Source organism: Anguilla anguilla, chromosome 5, assembly GCF_013347855.1.
Source record: "Anguilla anguilla isolate fAngAng1 chromosome 5, fAngAng1.pri, whole genome shotgun sequence".
In the NCBI taxonomy this organism is placed as follows: domain Eukaryota; kingdom Metazoa; phylum Chordata; class Actinopteri; order Anguilliformes; family Anguillidae; genus Anguilla; species Anguilla anguilla.
The window spans coordinates 7,798,566-7,822,780 of NC_049205.1; the positions used below are offsets into that span (position 1 = coordinate 7,798,566).

Here is a 24,215-nt window from a genome sequence, read left to right on the forward strand (position 1 = left end):
ATCTCATTCAACAGCTAGAGGTCTTGTTGAGCTGGTTATTGATTGAGTTAGGTGTGCCAAATTAGAGTTGAAATGAAAACCTACAAGGCGGAAGATTTCCAAGAACAGGGTGATTTACCATTGATTTAGATATATAGTCACAGCTCACAGAACAAAGAGGAGTAAAAATTGGATGCAACTGTTTTATCGTTACCAATCTCATTTTCCATGGCAAATTTTCATTCATAAAATCAAGTTCAGACTTGAATATTTACATCCCTCTTGGCTGTGGTTGCAAAGGCTTATAATTCAGCTTAAGATCAAACAAGTTTTAAAAAATGTCTTCAGGGGTGCATCCTGGAGTGAAACTACTTTAATCATTTAGGTTTTAATCCAACAACAACAACCTATATATTATACAACATATATGGACTTGTGCTGCGTGTGACAGTTTGTATGAAGAAAGAGGATTTGCATCTATGGAAAGGTCAGCCTTTCAAAGAGGAGTCTTAGATGTCAAAACCTCACATATAACCGAAAGCCTAATTTAATTTACTATATTTACTTAAGGCCAAACTGTGCAGTTGCCACAATCTTGCGCAACCTTGTTGCACTGTAAATTTGTGTGAAAATAGTACTGCATATAAGCTAATAACTTTAACAGTGTGAAGTCATAATATACTGGACATATTAATAAATATATCAAATTGCACAAAGGGAATTTCTACATATTTGCGGTAAATATATATTCGCCAGGTCGTTTTCCAAATTTAAAAAAATAAATGCGTTAATATCTACATGAAGGAAGCCCAGCAGCCTATTTTTAAAGATATTCAAAAAATCTTTATTTAAGATTTGATACTTTAACACTATAACATTACTTGTTAGTTGTGAGAGGAGGAATGCAGCAGTGAAATGAAAGCTCTTTTCCCACAGTGGAGCCCTGAGTGAACACCCACACGCTGTGTGCTGTTTACTGAGATAACACTGACCACACACCATGTAGCCCATGTGTTTCAGACATACACACAGGCACACACACGTACACACACATACACGCACACATACACACACACATGTACATACACACATACACATACACACGTGTACACACATGCACACACACACACACACACAGAGGCATACATGAGAATACCTTATGTGAATTCTGCACATGATAAGGAAGGCTCTGTCCTTGAAAAGTTCAGATTTATATATTCACAGGGGCTTTGGTCCTGACTCTAAAACGATTGGACTACATTCATGTGCACCAGGAACCCGAGTTATATTTTCCTCCCTGTTTTATATATGAGAGCGTGTGAGGGTGTATGCAACCGTGGAGAGGGCGTGGCTCAACGTGTGCTCACTGTCGAGTTATCTGGCCAGGCACCACTTCACCATCCAGCGTTCCTTAAATGAGCCGGGTCACATGGGAGCGCTCGGGCCAGAGAACATCCTCGGCCGCGAGCGCTGGCTTGCGCAGCAGCAGACTGAGTTTGCGTTGACCTTTGACCCTGAGACTGTGCCCCCCAGCTGGGAGAAAATGGGAAAACAGGAAGATGCTTATTCATTCAGAAACTGTGCAGGGAACCCCACCGAGCCCAATTACTCATACCCCCCCCCCCCCCCCCAGCACTCACATCCGACACCACTTGCACCAGTGCACTCTCTCACGTGAGCGTTGGCCTGGAATGCGGAGTGAGTGTTTCTGGGGTGGAGCTGAAGTCTTTGTTTCTCCAGACGCACAGGTGACCTGGCATTGGCTCAGGGCCTCTCTGTGCTGCCACTGGCTGCTAAAATAGTGCCAACGTCAATAGGGATGCTCTCTAACCCTCTCCCTGCCCTGTGGAGGGAGGAGGTGCAGATTATAACATTCCCCCTTCCCTGTGGAGGAGGTGCAGGTTATGACCCTCTCTTTGCCCTGTAGAGGAGGTGCAGATTATGACCTTCTCTTTGCCCTGTAGAGGAGGTGCAGATTATGCCCCTCTCTTTGCCCTGTGGAGGAGGTGCAGATTATACACCTCTTCCTGCCCTCCTCCATGGCTCCCATAATGGATGAAAACAAACATGTGAATATGATAGTAGCTACTCAAAAAAGGAAGGTCACTTTAGCAAAGGTCCTGCTCTTAGCGTTGACTGAATGGGTTCAGAAATAAAAGTGGCTGCAGTCAGCTCTTTTTCCATCTTGTTCTTTGAACAGCCACACAGGTACTTACTGTTTGGGTGCTAGTGAGTGTGCACTGAGGTGCTCCCTACTACACAGTATTTTATCCCCACTGATTTACACTGCTATTATATAGTACCTCAGGAGTACCTCCCATTAGCCAGGATATGCTGAAATGCAGTAAAAAAAAAGCTGTGCAGTAAAATACAACCCCCTGCAGCTCAGATCAGATTGAAGAACTGGAGTAGATGAAATCTCTGCTTTGCTTAGTATGTTACTAATACTAACATATGCCATATGTTACTAATTTCATTTACATGGTAAAAAAAACACCACACACATTCAGCATATGTACACAGAGAATTATGCACACAGCAGAAATGCATGCTGCAACATGAAAACGGAAATCATTCACGCATTCCCTTCAACCACAATCAGCTTATTGTGTCAGTGGAACCAGCCGAAGTTTACGGGTGATTTTTTGAGTGTTACGCGGTTTTAAACTTCCATTGTACTTTGGCGCCCCCGTGTGGTAATTCACCACTGCAGGACGCATTATGCACAGCACTGTTGGTAATACTTAGCGCCAGTCATTCTGACACATGACCCCTGACCCTTGCTGGGCAGCTGGATGGGAAATGACACTGGTAGCACAGAGACATCACTGAAAATTTAAAAAAAAATTATTTACAGGAAACCACTGCCCCGATCTTCATAAACACGTCTTATTATTGTCTGGGCTCATAACTGTAGGTTGTGGGCTCCATTCCCATCTGGGGTGCAGTTGTTGTACCCTTGAGCAAAGCGCTTAACATGTACTGCTTCAGTAAAAAAAATATCCTACTGTATAAATGGTCTGTATGTTAATATGTAATCTGTGTAAATTTGTCTAGATAATAGTATCTAATAAATGTCTAGAATGTAAATGTGGGAGAACCCAACTGGGAGACTTTTCAGCCAATTATGGCACAATGACGCCCCCTAGTGGGTAAACTCATCCAGTGTTGAAAGCAGGAGGACTGAACAAACACAGCCAGGGCTGCAGTGCATTCTTTATTGCATTTCCACATTGCCTACATTTCAAATTCCAAAGCACCAAGATACACTTGCATCTGCGTAACAGACAGGGTTGATGGGCGGGGTCTACAGGGTTTGTGGGCGGGGTCAGCACAAAACAAATGCGTGGTGTTTGAACTCACGAGGAGGCTGAGGTGTCATCTTTCATAAAGAAACCATTCCACGTGTTTTTCCGAGGGGAACCCAGGATGTCCACATTCTCCCAAATCGGCAAAGATTCACATATGAACGAAGCTGTGTTTGTAAACAGTTTGACCTTCCAATTCAGGGTGGGCACTGGATGTGCTAAACTTCATGTTGGGTGTCAATATTTTTAAAAAAAGAAACAATTGCAAACACACTGAGCACCTATTTGTTAACGGTAGCATTAAAAAAAACTGACATGCTATGATGCTGGCAACACATAACTGGCATATTAATAAGAGTTTTAAACAACATGAGTAAATGAAGTTTGCAGAACAAATAAAGGTAATACACTGGTGTCATGCCAGCACATGACAGGCAGTACACTTGAGAGCAGTTATACTCATGGATTATCAGCGCATGCTGATCACATGCTGGTGTCAGGCCACGCCCCACTGAGTGATGTCATCACTTATCATCGCCTCCGCACAGGATCAGGAGGGCCTTCCTGTAGTCCCCCGATGTGTCTTGCTGAAACACAGACCCCCCCCCAAAAAAAGCCCATCAACACAAGCAACTGACACCCTACCCAAGAAACAGACACCGTGCGGATGCACTCAACATGCACGCAAACACCAATACTGACAATCCAACGGTCAGTGAGAAGAGACATTCCATTAAGAACATATGAATACATACTGAGAACAGGCCATTCAGCCCATCTATGCTCGCCAGTTACCTACAAACTAGTGAGTATGCAGTCCGGCACCAAGCCAGTCTCGCTAATCCTTTTATTTCACAAAGGGATTAGCATGCAGGTAACTACAAAAGAGTTTCCAGGTCAAATTTTTACAAAAGAACAATGGGAAGAGGTGGAGATTAGCTAAAGGTAAATTCCACAGGAATCGAGAAATCTTCCCTGATGTTCCTGATGTGTTTTTGCCTGACTGTTTCTGGTTGGGAGCAGAAGGCTTCTGCGTGTGTACAGCTGGTGTGATGGCTTACCTGAATGGAGGTGTGAAGAGACTTGGCAAACAGCTTCCTGTACTGAGCCCTGATCTCCAGCATGTCCACCTCACTCCTGGACACCATGATGCGAATCAGGGTGTTGTCATCAGTACCACTTCCCTGATGGTGACATCACATCATCCAGCTGTCAGTGCAAGGGTTAAACTACACATTGCTCTAAATCACAGTTTTTCACAAGGGTTAAACTACACACTGCTCAATCAAAGCAATGGTTTAAACTACACACTGCTCTCTCAAAGCTACACACTGCTGTAAATCAGTGTTATCTCACAAGGGTTAAACTACACACTGCTCCCACAAAGCAACACATTGTTCTAATTCACTGTGCTGTCTCACAAGAGCTAAACTACATAGTATTTCACACTATTGCAATCTGTATGACAATGGATCCACTGAAAACTATTGTGAAAAATGGAGGGAAAGAAAAAAAACAATCTCTAGTCCAGCATAAACATATGTAGCTCAACAGTTATTTCAGAAATGCATTACATGATTATGTTTGGCTGAATAATTAGTTAACAATAGCAGGAATACTTCCCCCTTTCCATTTTTGAAAATGTACAAAAAGTACAGATTGATACCTTCATTGAGTTATACAGGCTTTCTGCAAAATAGGCTGGAATACTTCTTGCAGATTTCACTGTGGGAAGACAACATTTTAAATCTCAAGCTTTTCTCATTTACTGCAACATAAACAACAGGAATTAATCTATAGAGTGAGCCTTTATCCCCACACAATTATTTAAATACAGGTAAAAAAATATATAAATGTAAATGATTGCAGACCTCATGTAAGGAATATAACCAGGTATCTATCCTCATGCAGGTTATCTAATCAATTTGTAATAATGTGAAAGAGTCCAAATGTTCGTAAAGATCAGCTCTTACCCACAGCCAGAAGCATATCCTCCAAGCTTCCAGATGTTTCTCTCTTAATGGTCTCCTCAATTTCAAATCCAGAGAGCTTCATGTACTCAGCAAACACTGAGGGTCACACAAATACTGGGTCTTACACACAAATATGTACTGTACTGTATTACCCATTAAACATTTCTGAAAACAAAAATGTTATTTTTTAACAATCAGAAGACAATTCTGTTCTACAAAAATATAAGAAAACATTTTCCTGTCCCAACTAACTAAGACAATCCTACAATACAAAAGAGGAACAATGTAGAGAAAATGAATCTAGATAATTTTTATGAATGTAAATTTTGTGTATTTACTTAAGTTTGAGATGGTTTGAAGATCAGGACAGGCATGAGGAGCAGCAGGGGTAGCAGGAGGAGCGAGAAGACCAGGAGGAACAAGTAGACCACGAGGAGCAGGAGGACCAGGAGGAACAAGTAGACCAGTTGGACCAGGAGGAACAAGTAGAGCAGTTGGACAAGGAGGACCAGGAGGAATAAGTAGTCCAGGAGGAGCAGGAGGAACAAGTGGACCAGGAGGAGCAGGAGGAACAGGAGGACCAGGAGGAATAAGTAGACCAGGAGGAGCAGGAGGAACAAGTAGACCAGGAGGAGGAGCGGGAGCAAGAGGAGCACACACCTCTCCTCAGGTGAGCAGCGCTCCGATTGCCCAGGATGGTGATGAACGTTTCCTCATCAGTGCCAAACTTCTTCTCTCCAGCAGCAAACAGCGCCTGTGGTGCATCACAGTGATCACTAGAGGGAGCTCTCTCAATATATCCATTACAGGACGTTCAGCGTACATAGGAACTGGAGAGGGTAGGAGGGGCTAGGCGGTGAGGCCTAGGAAGTTATGGGAAACAGCCTCTCCTACACATGATGAGTACAAAAGAGCTTTCTGCCCACTGAATCCACTGTAAAAAATCTAAGTGGTTTAACAACTAAAAACTTCATCGGTAAATTTTTTGTGATCACAAATTTAACTGTGACTAGCAGTATTTTTTTTTAAACAACGGTTGCTTTGGTCAATAAGTTTTGGTAAAACATTTCTTAAAATTGACATATTTAATTACATATCACATATTTTCGAACTCTGCTTTTCATATGAAGCGTAACAATTTGGGGAATTTCATTTTGCCTTCAAAAATATTTCCCTTTCATTTTAATGGGAGCTCCAATGTTTTGCATTCAACATGCACAGTGCACCCTTACTTCTGGGACTTAACAAGCTTAGGTTAGCTGAAAGTGTGCTTGCCTGTCTAGCTAAATATATGTGTCTATGCATCCACCCACAGGACAGTAATACCCGTACATGCATGCATGCGTGCATGGGCGCGTGTGTGAGTGTGCGGGTTGTGTTGTATGCATTGCATTGTGTGTGTGGTGTCATCACAGACTGACCTCAGCGTCACTGTTCACTTTGCTTTCATCAACCCCCTGCTGCCTACTGGCCTGAGGAAAGAATGAATCAAAAACAGCAGTTTAGCTTTTACCTTCCTGTGTGCCACCAGCTCCTGCATTACACCGGGTTTGTTGTTCCAATGACCATAATATGCACTTTTGTACGTCGCTTTGGATAAAAGCGTCTGCTAAATAAATGTAATGTGTTCCACAGTCCCCACAGGGTTTAGTGTTTAGAGGTAACCCCCTGCGTGCACGCCTCTTCCTGTCTTACTGGAGTCCCCACAATCCGGCACTCTGACACACACACCTGCAGGAGCACCACCATCATCCTTTTGAAGTGTCCGGAGGTGTCTCCAGTAACGTCCTCCTCAAGGTCATGATCGTACTCTGAAACACAGCAGTGTGTTAGTAACACACACAAACACACACACACACACTCACACTCACACAGGAGTTCTCACCTTCTTTATAGGCCTTGATGATGTCTTTGATCTGCTGCGCACTCCGAGTCGCCAAGATCTCAATCAGCACCTTCTCATCAGTGCCTGCACCCTGGAGAACATCCACAGTGAAGAAGACTACTGCAACAACATCCACCGACAGTGAAGAAGACTACTGTACCAACATCCACCCACAGTGAAGACTACTGCCTCCACATCCACCCACAGTGAAGAAGACTACCGCACCAACATCCACCCACAGTGAAGAAGACTACTGTACCAACATCCACCGACAGGGAAGAAGACCACTGTACCAACATCCACCCACAGTGAAGACTACTGCCTCCACATCCACCCACAGTGAAGAAGACTACTGCACCAACATCCACCCACAGTGAAGAAGACTACTGTACCAACATCCATCCACAGTGAAGGAGACTACTGCACCTACATTCCAGCAGGTGTATAAATTCTATTTTTCTAAAGGCCAGGTCTCCCTAAATCTCCCTAGCAATGAATGCAAGGAAGGAAAGTACAGACATCATTACTGACCTGCTGTCGTGACATCATCAGGAATAAGAAAACACGCACCACTATAATGGCGGGGACTATGTCTGGCAGGAGACTGTGATTTACCTTTATTGCGTTCCTCAGCTGCGTGGCATCATATTCGATGGGTGGAGTCATAAGACCTACAATCAGAGTTTCAAACTTTCCCCCCAGTTCAGATTTTAAATCATTCACCAGGTCCTGAGGAAAAACAGGAAAAAAGAAAAGCATTCAAACCGGGTTTGCCTGGCGATTCAGCTGAGAGAGAACACTGGAACATTGTGATATTTACTGATAAGATAATCAATTAAACACTGTGCCAGCATTGCACAAACAGATCAACAGCAAGCACAGGTCTTTTCATCCAACTGACTAAATCAGTACTCTACTGATATGCCTTCACTTGCTCAATACAATACCATCCCAGGCAGAACACTGTGAACAAAGACATTTACCAAAACCACCAGATTAGCTATTGGGTTTGACTATTATTAACCTGGCTTTTCTTTAAGGGGTTTGACATCATAGATTGCCATTTCTATAGTGCCATGTCCAGGGTGGCTACAGGTCTACACGTCACCATGGAAACGTGCCACAGTGGCTCTCGCTGACCTCACCTTTCCGTGCAGGGTCTTATAAGCTGCTTTGATCTGCTGCCGCTGCGCGTTGCTACGGGCAGTCACGAGCTGCAGGATGGCAGCTTCATCAGTGCCTAGAAAACACGAGCCACCGAAACACTATTACTGGAGAACAGGAGCTAAAGTCACAACTGCACCTGAAGCAGCAAGGACAGTCAGCAAGCTCCCCTTTCAGAAACAGCAGACCCCAGGGAGAAAAGTTACCTTTAGACTAGCAAGAGAGAGACTAGAATCCCTTCAGACTAGCGATAGATAGACTAGAATCCCTTCAGACTAGCAATAGAGAGACTAGGAGATCTTGTTTGATGCCTTAAGAGATATATTGGGTTTACAGGGCATCAGTGATTCTGCTGTCAGGAGTTAAACCACGTAGCGTATTAAAAGCGATCGATAAAATCAGAAAATCTTTTCCAAACAGAGGTCAGGATTGGGGTAGTGTGCAATGTACATTCACGGCCAAAGTCACCGCCAAACAAGATGGCGGGAGAGTACGAAATGACAGCTGCATCGGCTAAAGCTGTTCACCCCGTAATTACGGACCGCTGCGGATGCGCTGCGTAAACAGGAGTCATAAATCGTCACATCAGCTGACAGCATTCAACTGGAAGAGCTGAAGAGAAGCTCAGTGTCAGGAGGACAGGTCCCGGACAGATTAGTCTGGTGTGACCGCACGGAATGCCAGTAAACAAGCACGGCTTCCAAAAGTGGAGATGGGCACTCATTATAAATATCTGAAATGCAACAAAAACTTTCCAACTGTCCCCACAGGACTTCAGTAAACATATTTCAGTCTTGTAAAAAGAACGGACCGACTTGCTCATGCATGCTGCGAATTCAACTGGAAAATGCCCTTACTATAACAAAATACTGTACAGAGCGTCCATGCCCAACTTGAGAAGGGATCTTGTGACTGGTTTACTTGATTTGCACACTGTTTTACGTTATGAGGGAGATTATAACCTATGACCCAACAAAACACTGTAATGAACTGTAATGAACAAACATGTGGGCAAAGAAATGTGCAAGCAACTGTCCTTGGTTTAGATTTTGAAAATGGGCTGTAATACCATGGACCATAATACCATTTTCAGAATGACATCACAGAGAGGCGCAGAACTGGAGACTGATGGCAGGCGCTGTGTGCCGCTCACTCACCCAGCCCTTTCATTGCCTTGAACAGGACCTCAGCGTCGCCATTGGCATTGAAATTACCGCTTGCTTTCACAGTGGCCTGCCGAAAAAGAGACACACACACACACACACACACACAGTACATCACATTACAATCACTTAGCAGACTCGAGCAGAGCAACATCTTATCCAGAGCAGCACAAAAAAAACACACGCATGCAAACACACGCACGCACGCACACACACACACACAAACACAGTACATATGTGAATCATGGGCTGTGTGTGTTTACAGTGCGTCCACACTGGCGCATACTGCTGGGTCTCAGGTCTCAAGCACACACGGGGATAATAAACAGGATGTGGGAAACAGGAAATGTCGCTGGCTCCATTCCTCACAGATAAAATAAAGGGGCCTTTCATTTTGGTAAAATATATTCTGTACAGTAACCAGGTGTCACAGAACAGTTTTTGGAGGCTGGTGTGCCCTTTGAGCACCCGCCCCTCTAAAGGTCTCTGCAAGGCCCTTCTCAGCATGGTCTGGAATGAAAGCAATGAGTTGGCTAACATCAGGTCAGAGCTGATTAATATGGATGCTTTTAAATGAGAGATTGAACTTGCAAAAGCTCTAAATTTTGTCAGTTTTGATGAATGGCATTTCAATGTGGAGTTAGACGGACTATAACGTGTGTCCTAAAGTCTTCAGCATGTGAACTTTGTGGAAACACGCATTAGTAATACTGGTGCCAAAAAGCAGCGGCCCTAAGGTTCTTAATGACTTGAGATCAGCTGCCCTTATTGTATATCCCTGATAATGAAGTCCTTTGAAAACTAGCGAGCGCAGAGCTTTTGAAGAGAACTGAGCACGCTTTTGCCTCCAAGCAGATCGCTCATAGACTGAACAGCGGACTTAAACACATTGCCAACATTCGGCTTCATTTCTTCCATAAACATTTAGTAGTAGTCATATAGTTTCCTTTAGCGTGTGTTTTCATTTTTCGCTTAGTTTGAGAGATTTCTTTGACTCAGCACTTGATTACAGGGCTATGTGGGTCAGCTGTTGATCAGGGAGACTGGCAGTTAACTAGTCATTGAGAGCAGCTGTGCCAAATTTTCTTCTGTCCAATGAGAGCGTGATGACGGCCTTCCTCTTGGTATTAGAGGCAGGAAATGGTGTATCCCGTCTCAGTTTTTTTGATACTTGATGTTCTATTTTAAAACACACCTATGATGGGTCATCTGTGCTAGGGGACCAGCAGATGTAGACTTTGCTAATCATTTCAAGTCTACACCAGTCTAAATTATTGTTTAGCCCTGTAGGCTTTATTTGTGTTGTTTAATTCAAGTTTAGCTCTGAAAGCCCTTCTATCAACACAATTGCTTTTGTTATTCAACAGGAAGGAATGTAACTTGGCAAGATTTATATTTATTGTTTTTCCCCATCTCCTTTAAACACTATTCAATCACATATTAACAATGAGACTGGACAATTCTAAACTGAACTTTAATTTTGTTGGATGGACTTTCGAGCTTGAGTAGCAGGAGCCAGAAGGAGAAAGTAAATGGAGATAACATCTGATTTTCTCAGCTCCTCTACTTTTTCTCCCCAGGGTTGAATTCTTTCACCCTCTATTGTATGCTGGTATGTGCTGCAGTAAACCTGGAAACAGGGTCAGTTAAGTCTGCAGATGATTCAGTTACTGTCAGACTGCTCCTGGAATACGAGTCTGATCATGGTCCAGTAATTGTCCCGACTTTGTTTCTTGGTGGGATTAATCTTTTCTGCACCTGAATATCTCGGACAGGAGACATGATTATAGATTTTATAGGTCCCATGCTGCAACCCACAGGGTTACAACCATGAAAGTCTAGGTTGTAGAACAAGTGGAGAACTACCAGTTCTTGGGGACAGGTATTGACTCTAAACTGTGATGGCAGGATGGGAAAAGGGGCAAGATTGTTCTCCCAGGAAACTGTCCCTTTTCCATGTTCATATAACCACAATGTTTCCTTTCTGCCATGTTTTATTGAATTAATTTAGTCTTTCTTTTGCATCATGGTTTGGAAATCTGTCTCTTAACAACAGGACTGCTTTAAATCAGCAAGACGTCACAAGGAAGTTAAGTAAATCTACAGCTGACTAGCAGTCATTATTTAAATACATACTAAAAAGATAAGACCACTCCTTTAGACCTCACTATGTTTATTAATGAGCGTTGTTAAGGGCGCCGTTGCCTCGCCTACCTGCGTATTCTGAGAAAGCAATATTCTGAGACAGCACAATACGCAGCCACACCCATGTAACCGACCGAGACATAAAGCGTGAAATACAAGCGCGTGTAATTACTCCCAGCATCCTTAGCGTTCCACGTGGAAATAACTAGGGTACAGTACACGGCGCCTCCCTAGTCCCTAAATGGCAAGCAGCCAGCGCATGAGTCACACAGACTAGTCTTCATCCTCAAGTATTATTTACTGAACCGAAGAAATGGTGGAGTACTGCGGGTTTTCCTAAAAGTGTCTAATCTCCTCTTGCGCCTTGGTGTTCAGTTCCACGCCACGACACCTCCTGGGCTGTGATTCCATCTCTATCTGTAACGCTGTCTGCTCCTCCGTGACTCCGTCTGAATAAGTGAATGCATACGTGAAGGCGGACTGCCTTCTCACTTCAAAAAGTCTAAGAAAATGGCATTTATCCTGTCAGGTTTTCCTTCCTCTCATCTTAAATCGGACTTAGACTATATAAAAACCCAGCAGTTCGCACTTAAAACAAAAGAAAAATAGCCGTGCTTTTCCCCTTAAACTCCGGGAAGCCGAAAAAAATGGATTTCCTGTCTATGCGAAAATCTCAATAATAAAAAAAATAACACGCCATTCTCTTTCACCGATTTTAAAGTCTCAACTGTACCGTTCTCATACAAAATTCAGTCTAAAATGTGTGCAAAGTTTTGCAATAAAATAATTACTCAGAAAGCATCCCATTCGCATAAACTGGGGCTTTTCGCTAGTTAATAGTTCATTTGCGCAATATTTAAGAATAACTGAGAAATAGAGTGGGCGGTGTCTTTGTACAACGAGGGATACCAACGTGGCCGCACTGGTTTCGCATTTAAACATACAACCTGTTAAACTAAGAGAACGTGATCAACTTACCATTTTCGATGTTTATTTCAGGGGAGACTGATGCTGCTTGCAAGATAATCACAAAGACAAGACAAAAAATAAAACATTAACATTGACACATCACATATATTTAATCGGTTCATTCATGAGTTATAAGTACTGCAGTGATGTCAAAATACACCTTTTCAACAAATACCGCTATTCATGGGTGCACAAGTATATGATCGCCTGTTGAAACGTACATAATTTGAGTTCGTTTCACTACTTGCTAAAGTCTAGGAAACCTACCTAATAGCGTCTGCGATGTATTCCAACCCAAGTCACAGGACACAGTAAGCTGCCAGAAGGGAAAGGAAAGTTTTCTGTATTTCGTTCTGCGCTTTGCCACACCCAGCTGAGTTAATATCGTGCGCAAAACAGAAATGAAGTCTGGGAGATGTCGTTTTAATTGACAGTTTGACTTTATTTTTGGAAATTTTTACGCTTCCCGTTCGTGATAGCAATGCAAAAAAATACAACGATATGGCGATAGGCGAGAAGTTTGTAACTGTATACCAGAGGTAATATTTACTTTAACTAAAAGAAACGTGTGTGATTGAAGCTAGTCCTATGGGGGAAGTTTGATAGCTTGGCATAGAGTTTAAACAAGAAGGTTTATATCCTTTGTTTAAAGTAGCTCAGGTTAAATGCATGGCATTTGTCGATGCTGCCAGCCTCAGTTTTTTTAAGGCAAATTATTTCTCTTATTACTTTGAGAAACATTTTGCACAAATTACTAAACTTTGCCCGTCCAGTGAAATATAAATACGCTGAATGATAGACCATTCCTCACATGACAATGTATGTACTGTTGAGAAACATTGCAATATTGTTGCATGACAGTGATTCAAAGGAGGCATAACTGATTCATGGATTTCACTTCCTTTTTTGTTCAGGGTCTCTCCCTCGTTTGTACATGGATCTCTCTCTCTCTCTCTCTCTCTCTTTCTCCCTCTCTCTCTCTCTCTTCCTACTCATTCTCACTTATTCTCAGAAACAACGGACGTTTACAAACAGCCAAACTGATCAAGGAATTTCAGTTCACTATGAAATTCAAAATGCTATAAAATAATTAGCTTTGTACCATTTTATTATCCCTTATTAAAGCACGATTTTTGTAAAACAATTCTCTGGTTCTTGCCTTCCACAGTTAACAGTACTCCCAGGTTTGTCTCCTCCCCTTCCTTTAGGAGAACTTTTTGTTTTACACTGATGGAACAGTGAATGAACGCCACCTGTTAATAATTACCCAAAGGCAAATCTCAGTATCGCCGGGAAGAAAGCCAAGAACAGTACTCATGCATTCGCATAGCAACAGCTTGATCTATTTGCTTCAGACCTTGACTTGGTTTAATAAAAGCTGCATGTCCAACATAAAACACTATGTTAGGCCAAAAAAAGATGGAACTACTGTTGTCAACACAATTGCTTTCCTAGGCTGTCGGTGCATGTCTTCAGAGGGTCAGTGGAGTAATTAATTTAATGTCAGCGATTTCGGATGATTAGCCAATGGCATGTCAGAGCCTGTAGTCACAGCCTCTCAGCCATTTTAGCTACATTTGTGAAAATGGTGATGAAATATATTTTAAAATGAAGAAATAAATCTGTTTTTGTGTAAATGACAGTATAACAGAAATAAATGATATAGGTACAAAGAAATACAGATTTATAATCATATAATGTATAAAATACATATATAATTTTTATATTTGAGAAAGTGATTTTCAGTATTTTCAATAACAGATCTCATATGCTTATGTTGGATCCATGTCGTTAAAACGTCATTTAAGGCGCCGCCATCAGATATTGCTTTCGTCATCAATGTACGACGCTCAGTGCATGCCGTAAGAGGGAGTGAAATAGCACGTTTCATTGGCTACCTATACTATTAATTTATATAGTAAGATGAGGGAAACACCGTTATCAAACTGCGAGCGGCAATTTCTGTTGAAAGCCATCGAAGAAAAAAAGGTAACTTAAAATGACGGCACAAGCTGTACGCAATTCAAGCGAACAAACGTTAATGCATTAACGTTAACTTGGGTATAGTTAGCTAGCTAGGCAATTTTCCCAAAACATAGCTATGATATATTGGGATGTTTGCTAACGCTTGCTAATACGTGTTTTGTTAACCAAGGCGTACTTCGCTGTGATAACTCGGATTCACTGCATTTTAATGGATTACTGCTGGAGAATAGTCAGTGTAGCATATCCAGGTGTCAAAGGGACTATTGATGTTTACTAGGGACGTTGGCAGTATTACCACCGTGACTGAGTTAATCTGGGTTTGAGTCTGTTCCATTTCAGTTAAGGAAATGAACAAGTTTGCATACATCTCTTGGATCGTAACACTGAGAGGACTCCCTCAAGTCGCAGGCTAATTAACTAATTAGGCTACATCGATAAGCAGTCTGAAATGCGGTTTTTGATATACCTGTTTCTAATCATTATTTACAACTGACTCACAATAAAGCCACTGTTCCTTTCAATAGAGGCGTAAGTAACAGCCTGTTTCCTTATGTATTTGTACTGCAGCACTGGTTAGTGTTATTAATGTGTAGTGCAGCGCTGGGTGTTGTTATTCATGTGTACTGCAACACTTGGTGTTATCATTATTAATGTGTACTGCAGAGCTGCTTTGTGTTATTGTTATTAATGTTTACTGCATCACTGGTTACTGCTATTATTATTTATGTCTACTGCAGCGCTTGGATGGAAGACAGACTTATGACTACAGAAATATTAAGATCACGTTTGGAACGGACTATGGGTGCTGCATTGTTGACCTTGGAAAGACCAGGTGAGCCATTCACTGAACAGTTCACATTCTCTCTTTTTTTTTTTGGAAATTAAGAAGAAGAAAAAAATGCTGCAATATGTATTCTCACTTTCCATCGCAAGAACCAGTAGTCAGTCAAGTTAATTTTGTCACTTCAAATTAGATTTGAAGGAGATTCTTTCCTGAACAAGTTTTTATTTTTAATCTCATCTTTTCTCTTGTCTGGATTTTTCAGTCTCTCATACACCCGATTGTGATCACTCCTCCATCACAGGTTATTTATGTGTTTTTGCTGGTCAGGGTTCTGGCCCAGGTGTCTTGTGAGCTGGTAGCACCCAAAGAAAACAGACCGACAGAGGGCATCCTGTTCCTCTCCCTGGAACTCTCCCCCATGGCGTCCCCCATCTTTGAGGCGGGCAGGTTGGGTTTCTGTTGTTCTCGTATCACTTTGGTTCCCAGAAATGCATCCTGGATTAATAATTTCATAATGGATCATAATCATGAATGAGAAATTTTAACCTGTCATCCTGACTTTCTGTGAGTAACTTCCTAAGAAATATAGTGCCTTCAGAAGGTTCTCCTCCCACATTGTTTTCCTGCAGCCAATTTTTGGAATAGTTTTCTTAATATTTTCATCAAATATTTATTGCAACTGTAAGTCCTGTGTAAAAAGTGTTCTAGGTGAACTTTATTAAGATGATCATATAAAGGGTTGTCCTCATACAATACTCCATCACCAGATAAACCTTATTTTCAGCTCAGGTGTATGGTTCATTTTAAGTTTTTCTTCTTTGTTCGTTTCTTTGTTTCAGGCAGTCTGAATTACTTGTGAAGTTAAACCGACTGCTAGAAAGATGCCTTCGGAACTCCAAATGCATAGACACAGAGTCTCTGTGTGTGGTTTCTGGTGAAAAGGTAAATTAGAATATCAACGCTGTCGCACCAAACACAGTAAACTGAATTAAATTGAATCAGCCGATGCTGAGAACATATAAACTTGATTGTATTTAATGAGTCAGTGATTCTGATCGGTACTTTATCGTCCTCCGACTCGTTTTTGCAGGTGTGGCAGATCAGAGTGGACGTGCACGTGCTGAACCACGAGGGAAACCTCATGGACGCGGCTAGCATAGCGGCCATCGCCGGGCTGTGCCACTTCAGACGGCCAGACGTGGGAATCCAGGGGGACGAGGTTACTGTGGTCAGTGTCTACTCATTAGTTTGGCTTCCATTGGCACCCATAGCAGCCATCGCTGGGCTGTGCCACTACAGACGGCCAGACGTGGGCATCCAGGGGGACGAGGTTACTGTGGTCATTGTCTGATTAGTTTGGCTTCCATAGGCACCTGGAGATCACAGTTGGGCTTGCTGAGTCATACTGTTGTGCACTGTTGTTAGTGTTGTGTTGTGAGGCCCACTGTCCAGGTGTATACATTAAAAATCTGCATTGCGGTCTCTTATAAGATACTCTAATCCAGAGCGAAGTACAGAAATGATGTAAAGATGTTTATTCAATGTATTACTGTGATTAGTGTTATTCCTACTACATTTTTTCTGCATGTATTACAATTCCCTGAACAGTTCGTATTGACATAGCCAAACTATGGCGCATTCACATCAAGTGTGTTTCATACAAACAATTATTTTTCAGTTTAGTTTTACAAAACCAGGCTTTTGACTGCGCTGCTTTGCTCCTAAAATAAATCCAGTCCTGGCACCACAAAAAAATCCAGGTTGGATGTTTGTGTAGGACGACTGACTGATTATATCAACTGGGTTTGGAAGTTAGTGGGATGATCTTTATCTTAATTCAAATTAATCTTAAATCTCATACCTGCATTTTATTGGCTAGAGGTTGAATTTTGGGGCTGTAGCAAAGCACAGCTGATAGGGGGAGAGGTTACACACTCAGGTGTGAAAGGTTACATGGTCAGGTGACAGGTTAGCGCTCAGGTGTGAAAAAAAATGTAATGTGTGACTGTGTGACAGGTTCATGCTCAGGTGAGATATATGCTCAGGTGTGACAGGTTCATGCTCAGGTGAGACTTATGCTCAGGTGTGACAGGTTCATGCTCAGGTGAGACTTATGCTCAGGTGTGACAGGTTCATGCTCAGGTGAGACTTATGCTCAGGTGTGACAGGTTCATGTTCAGGTGAGATATATGCTCAGGTGTGACAGGTTCATGCTCAGGTGAGATATATGCTCAGGTGTGACAGGTTCATGCTCAGGTGTGACAGGTTCATGCTCAGGTGCAGGACGTGTGCTTACTGATGGTCATGTGCGCCTCTCTCCACAGTACGGCCCAGAGGAACGGGACCCTGTTCCCCTGAGCATTTATCACATGCCCATCTGCGTCAGCTTCGCCTTCTTCCTGGAAGGGTGAGTCACTGTGGGTGAGTCGCTGCACTCAGGAAGTGCCGGTCAGAGTGCACCCCACCCAAAACTCTAACCTTATCTGACCCTGTTCTATCTGCAGAAAGATCCCAACCCTGACCTTTCTGCAGAAAGATCCCAACCCTGACCTTTCTGCAGAAAGATCCCAACCCTAACCCCAACCCCAACCCCAACCCCAACCCCAACCCCATCCTTTCTGCAGTGGGGTATTTAATGTCCACAGTGAGCCTTGGCCTTGATTTAAGCCCTGGTATGAAAGTCTTCTTTCTCTCTCTCTCTCTCTCTCTCTCTCTCTCTTTCTGCTGCGCAGAACATACCTGCTGGTGGACCCCAGCGAAAGGGAGGAGAGAGTGATGGACGGCCTGCTGGTCATTGCCATGAACAAACACAGAGAGATCTGCTCCATTCAGTCCAGTGGAGGGATCATGCTCCTGAAGGACCAGGTGAGCTCAATCCAGCCATGACTGATCTAGGGTCAGATCTTTCTAATCATAATCACCGCACACTCTGAGCACTGTGACTGATCCGAGATCAGCTCTCTCTTATCTTAATCGCAGCATACTCTGAGCACCGTGGCCGGTCCAGGTTCAGATTTCTCTCTGATCATAATAAATTGTGTTTCCCTGTTTCTGATCTGCGTTTCCATCAAGGTCTTACGATGCAGCAAGATCGCAAGCGTGAAAGTGTCCGAGATAACGGACCTCATCAACAGAGCTCTGGAGAATGACAGGAAAGCCAGGTGTGTAGCAGGTGCAGCTTAATGACTTAATGAGCTTTTTCCTGCCTGAATATAACTGAATTGACTCTTCCTCCCAAATATAACAGCTGCCCCTTGTGGCGGCTCTGTGTTAATGCTGCATGTGTACTGTCCAGGAAAGAGGGAGACAAATTTGGCTTTGCGGAGCTGATGGCCGTGCAGCGAATCACAGCGCTGAAGAGCGATGAAGTTTCCATAGAGATGAGTGACGGGGACGCGGGAGCCCCCAGCGTTGCCATCACGACAGAGTCTCCACCTGAGGTGTATCCTTTGCTGAAAGGACCAGTATTTGTGAGAAAAGAAAAAATCCAGAAATGTTTCTTATTAAAATATTGAACACACACACACACACACAAAGAGTGTGTAACTGTTTAGCTAAGTGGTTTGGGGGAAGAGTGCGGCTAGTTGTGTAATGTGTGTGGGGGGACGGGGCTGCTAGATGTGTTCGGGTGCTTGGAGTGTGTACCTCCTTAGCTAATGGGTATGGGGTGTGTGTGTGTTGGGGGGGGGGGGTGCTGCTAGGTGTGATCTGGTGCTTGGAGTGTGTACCTCCTTAGCTAAGGGGTGGGGGGGGGATGTTGGGGGGAGGGGGATGCTGTTGCTAGGTGTGTTCTGGTGCTTGGAGCGGGAACCTCCTTAGCTAAGGGCCGGTAGCGAGAGGGTGCCGTCGCCGGTGGTTCGAGCGCCAGGGGCCGGCCAGGTGGGAGAGAGCCTGGAGAACGCCTGGGGCCTGGAGCAGCTGGAGGAAGAGGAAGACCAGCCTGGCGATGAAGTCATGGATGAAGGCCTGGAGATAAAAGAGGAGAACCAGCGACAGGAGAAAAGCAAAGGTGTGTAATTCAGTGCACGTGTCTGTGTCTGTATGCTGGGATGTTGCGCATTTCAATAAGAATGCTTAAGTTGCATGCTTCATGTATAGGAACTGATAAATACACCAGGTAACACAAAACAAATTCCCTCAACTAATCTTTCACATCCAGGTGAAGTTGTCGTCATCTCAGACAGTGAAGAGGAAGAAGTTGTCATTTTAAATCCGAAAACACAAGTCAAAGAATCGACGTGAGTTCATAACTGTGGAGTCATTTCACGTACAGAGATGTTGCTGAAGGAATTTACTGTAATACAGAACAACACACCAACGCAATGTTGTTTTGCAGGGTTACAGAATAGAAGGGTGTGCTTTGCAGTTTATATAATCATCATTGGCATAAGTCAGAATGTGTCATTTAAAGAATTAACATGATTTTAGGATAATAGCAGATTCAGGATGCAACGTTAAAAATGAATAATTACTGCTGGTTCCATCTTTCGATTATGTACATTGTGAAAGCCACTAAATATTTTGGATGCCATTTACACACAGATGAATTATGTAGCAACGTAATTCAACATACAAAGATAACTGTTTACAGGTTTAAATGTATAATCAAATCTAATTCAATAAATGGAAGTTATTTAAGATTTCTGGATTACACGTGACTTGTAATCACATGACCTGTTTCATTAGGTTTATATTTACAAGTATTGTATATTTTAACAGGCTACATGCAAGTCAGTCACAGCCACAAAGCACAGGTGCTGCCAAGAAGAAGAAGAAGCAGCAGAAGAAGAAGCCTGTTCACTGAAGGACCTGTTACCGTGGTTACAGATCATTTCCCCTGCAGTTTTGAGATCTTCTGTCTTTGACCACAACCCTTAAATTGTTTTTTCTTCTTGTCTTTACAATGAATGTTTAAAATGGGTTAATTCACCCACAACTCTTCACGATTAAAAGCAAATCTTTTTGTACAACTTTGTTAAATCTACCACTTAATCATGTTGTCCCTAAAAACCAACCTCTCCCAAGTTGCAAACACATTTAACCATTTAAGGAGAGGTGGGAGCAGTTATACACAACCTGTTTCAGGAGAGGTGACGTGAAAGCATTTGTTGCAATGAAATAAAAGTAAAATATGGAATTACAATGAATAAAGGTTACAATACAGTCCACCAATCTTTAAAAACAGTCCTCATGCAATTACTTTTAAAATTACAATTGTTAAAACAAATGCCTTCGAGTGCTGTCAAAGTAAATTCCCAGTACTCTTCAGCCAATCAATGACTTAAATGGGCCACAGGTGTCGAGCCACCCCAAAAACCATGACCAATGGCCCTCCGGGACTGGAGTCTGACATCTGTTCCTGAAAACAGCTCTCAAGGCAAGATCCGGTGTTTCAATTATTGAAATATTGTTTAATTTGTTTAAATCATGCAAGAACTTGCAAAAAACAAGTTTAGTTTGAATTACAAATCACCCCCCTGGGTGCACGGAGTAGTGGGTCAGGTCAACCAACGGCCAACTGAAAGGTAGCCTACATAGGAACAGACTTGTAGCGAGGAAGAGGAGGAAAGCATGTACTGCAAAACGATGTATTAAAAGTAGTCGCTTTTAAGGACGTAGATTTCGTGATCCCTTTACAGCAATGGAGGAACCATGCCGCATTGGCGGGGATCCTGCTACTTCTCGCATGCTAAGCGACAGATCACTGCACGCCAGCCTAATTCCCCTTCTCACTGAACGTTGCCGTTTTATGACATCAATGGCTATTGCGCGTTCATAAATATCTGAACATTGTTGTCAAGACCAATCTTGTTTTTCCACTCTGGGATAGTGTTTTGTATGGTATTTACATAGGCGAATGCTACAGACTTCTGCGTAGTGGATAAATTCGACAGTGATCACATACAAAGATGGAGGCAGATATGATTAATGGAAACGTTGATTCAAGTCAATATAGAAGGCTGTCTGCAAAACTCAATCGGATTGTTGTCCCTCGTGGAATTTAGTGGAGCTGCGGTGAGAATGGACAACACGTAACGTAAACAGAATAATGGTCTTTTGTATTATTTATGCATAATGAGGTATGTTCATATATGTGTATTACTAAGTAAGATGCCGTGGCCGGTTAGCTCAGTTGGTTAGAGCGTGGTGCTAATAACGCCAAGGTCGCGGGTTCGATCCCCGTACGGGCCAAACCTTTTCTTTTTTTTTGGCAAGTCCACACGTTAGTTGAATAATTACAGTAAGCCCTAAGAGCTCTCCAAGGGTTGGTGTCTACTGACGACACTGATGGGAAATATAATGTAATATTTATGATTACAGGTAAGAAGGATATATAAATGTTTCGACACCCCCGACCTGTTGTTTTTACCTCTTTTGGGGGGTTCCAAGTCTTAATTAGGGGGGTCAGACCCCCCCAATCCCCCCAGTTCCCCTCGTAATTGGAACACTTAACATGCGTCGTAAAATACCCCACTTTGTTATTTGAATCAGACAATGCAATGGATCTCTGTCGAGTTGGCGTTTTTGAGCCTTGTAATGAATTGAGTGGGCCATAAGAGGTCGCGCTTTCACAATTAAATCAGTTTAATTTATCTCTCACTGTCTTATGGAAATGACTTTTTTCTCTGTGCTGTAATAATTAGTTAGATTGCATCGTGAGTATAAATGTTCACAGTCGCGTTAAAAACACAGTAATAAACATATTAGTGAGACGATGCTGCTGTTGCCATTGTTGGCTAATATAGGTTGTCTAATAAGATACAGTTACAATTCTCCCAGAACGATGATTTATCTTAATAGGACATAACGGTTTTAACACATTATTCACAGCTGGTGTAGGTCTGTTTAAGTGTCTATCTACTTTAAAATGAGACAACCGACCAGTCCCGCTCCCGAATAACCGATGTTAAGAGCAATTGCTCTTACTTTCAGCAGATGGCGCCATATGGCACATTACAGTGACAAAGCTCCCTTATCACCTTAATCGAGCCAGGCAGCGGCAGAGAGTAATTAGTTTATTAGATCATACAGATAGCATTCTCTAAAAGATATTATATCTTTAATGTTTGTGAAAATATGTATGTTTAGGTGATTGGCAGAGAGCAGTATAATGCATTTTAAATTGTTTTAGCATCAACCGAAAATGCAGCCAGTGCAATGTTAAATCTAATTTTTCTGCGCAAAAACCTAATTAGGCATTTAAAAAGGTTAACGCCAGCGCCTGAGACGGTTTTTGTTTAATAATCCTATTACTGACGGCTCATCATGTATAAAATGGTGCAGAACGATGCAAAGTTTCCACTGCTTTAAGTGTATCTCTGAGAAATAGGTCAGACAAGTATTCTGTTAGGGAAGACCATGCGGATATAGGCTACAGTAGTCAAGTTGAATTCATATTATCTGTAAGTACACGCTGTCATTGTAATCGGTTATATTCTTGTCTTTGTAGATTTTGCGGTCTTTTAAAATAACGGTTCTTTCTTGTACGTCGAAGTCTGTGTCTTTTCAGTTTGATGATTTGTGCACAACGGCCGTTGTTGCCCGAATCACCTTGGAGACTGCAAGGCTCAGAACTGCTGTGATCATAGCTGCACTTCGGGGATATGCCATAGTTGCGCGTGCTTATTGAAATTATCACCTCCCTGGCTGGAGGAAAATCTCAGAGGTAAAACAAAAAATGTCAATTACAAAACAATTTTCTGCCTGTTTTTATTGTTTATTCTTCCCCGAAGGTCTTTGTGATTTGTGGGGGTCTAAATATTTTCAAAGTCGTAATATTTTACTGGAATGACCCGTGACAAATGCAGTCGACTGGATTATTATTTTTTCACGCTATAAAAAAATTTCAATGCTTGTAGGCTATGCACAATAGGCGGGGCTTCTCATTGTAGTAGTATTGGGTTGATCTCTGTTTTTATATGATATAGTATGCATTTATATATTAAAATAAAACAAAAAAAACCTATATATATCTATATATAGTGCATACATATACAAAACCTATTTTGACCTTCCGTTACATTTTAGTTTTATTGCAATTAAGTCAATATTTAAGAAAACTATAAAAACTATATTAGCAGTGTTTTTTGTCTACATATATCGTTTCGAACTAAAGCTCAAGCAGAGTTTAGAGAACGTTCAGAGGCAATATTTATTTTTATTGTGGTCAAACTATTTCATCGAAATAATAATAATAATAATAATAATAATAATAATAACAACAATAATAATAATAATAATAATAAGCAGTAGTAGGCTACTACAAATATTTCATTTAATAATTGTTAGGTTTGTCATATATTTGTTCATGTGTTTGTTTTTGGTAAGCAATATGGATTTTTATTTTATTTTTAATTGTCTTTAATTATGAATTATTTTGAAGTATTATTTTCACATTTTAAACATATTTGTCTATATAAGGTTATACATCCCTAAGAATAAAACCAGAATATCCATATAATGTTTTAGTCGCGCAAAAGGACAATTGTTTGCTCAATACATAACTGTCAGAAGACAGTTGCTAGACCATAAGACAGAAAAATCACTAATAGGCAACAATAAAGAGAGGGCGTGCATAATTTGGTTCAGTTAGCCTATTATTTTTAACACAATTATTTAAAATATTTGTTTCTATCAAGTCGGTCAACCCAAAGCTTAACCCTTCGTTGCTTTTAGGCTCCAAATGATTAGCCTATCTCAATTTTCACAAGCAAAACAACTTAGTCATCTCGATTTCAAAGCTACGAAAACGGCAGTTACATTCGCTCTCCTTTTGCGCAATTTCCCTCCCTGTTCTTGCACCCTGTTTTAAAACTGATCCATCAGCGGTCGTGTTTGGGAAGAATTCTGGTTTAGAAA

At 42.0% G+C, this 24,215-nt stretch overlaps 2 protein-coding genes and 1 non-coding gene across 4 annotated transcripts; 2 read left to right on the forward strand and 1 right to left on the reverse strand.

Annotated features, from left to right (window-relative positions):
* Positions 1-3,177: 3,177 nt before the first annotated feature.
* Positions 3,178-12,973, reverse strand: LOC118227881 (annexin A5-like). Of its 2 annotated transcripts, none has more exons than XM_035418879.1 (13): positions 12,854-12,973; positions 12,596-12,628; positions 9,467-9,542; positions 8,291-8,385; positions 7,761-7,874; positions 7,146-7,236; positions 6,992-7,071; positions 6,682-6,732; positions 5,921-6,014; positions 5,261-5,356; positions 4,954-5,012; positions 4,349-4,471; positions 3,178-3,874 (listed from the first exon to the last, which is right to left on the reverse strand). In XM_035418879.1, the coding sequence occupies exons 2-13, from the start codon at positions 12,596-12,598 to the stop codon at positions 3,812-3,814; spliced, it is 945 nt and encodes a 314-aa protein (XP_035274770.1). In that variant the 5' UTR covers positions 12,599-12,628; positions 12,854-12,973; the 3' UTR covers positions 3,178-3,811. The 2 variants fall into 2 exon arrangements, with proteins under 2 accessions (XP_035274770.1, XP_035274771.1); XM_035418880.1 differs by having other exon boundaries at positions 12,596-12,631; positions 12,854-12,929.
* Positions 12,974-14,411: 1,438 nt separating this feature from the next.
* On the forward strand, positions 14,412-20,330 carry exosc9 (exosome component 9). Its single transcript, XM_035418877.1, has 12 exons — positions 14,412-14,575; positions 15,310-15,404; positions 15,684-15,803; positions 16,196-16,298; positions 16,447-16,584; positions 17,681-17,763; positions 18,089-18,221; positions 18,429-18,517; positions 18,652-18,798; positions 19,190-19,365; positions 19,516-19,594; positions 20,076-20,330. Exons 1-12 carry the CDS (start codon positions 14,510-14,512, stop codon positions 20,158-20,160), a joined length of 1,314 nt encoding a protein of 437 aa, XP_035274768.1. The 5' UTR covers positions 14,412-14,509; the 3' UTR covers positions 20,161-20,330.
* Positions 20,331-21,474: 1,144 nt separating this feature from the next.
* Positions 21,475-21,548, forward strand: trnai-aau. The gene has a single exon. It is a non-coding gene; the product is annotated as a tRNA-Ile (tRNA).
* The last annotated feature ends 2,667 nt before the right edge of the window (positions 21,549-24,215 follow it).

Coding starts and splice junctions, on each gene's coding strand:
- LOC118227881 (XM_035418879.1), bottom strand. Junction 8,386..9,466: donor CAAGGCAATGAAAGGGCTGG/GTGAGTGAGCGG, acceptor CGTGTTTTCTAG/GCACTGATGAAGCTGCCATC. Junction 4,472..4,953: donor GCCTGTATAACTCAATGAAG/GTATCAATCTGT, acceptor TGTCACCATCAG/GGAAGTGGTACTGATGACAA.
- exosc9 (XM_035418877.1), top strand. CDS start 14,510: ATGAGGGAAACACCGTTATCAAACTGCGAGCGGCAATTTCTGTTGAAA. Junction 15,804..16,195: donor CCCATCTTTGAGGCGGGCAG/GTTGGGTTTCTG, acceptor TCTTTGTTTCAG/GCAGTCTGAATTACTTGTGA. Junction 16,585..17,680: donor AGGGGGACGAGGTTACTGTG/GTCAGTGTCTAC, acceptor CTCTCTCCACAG/TACGGCCCAGAGGAACGGGA.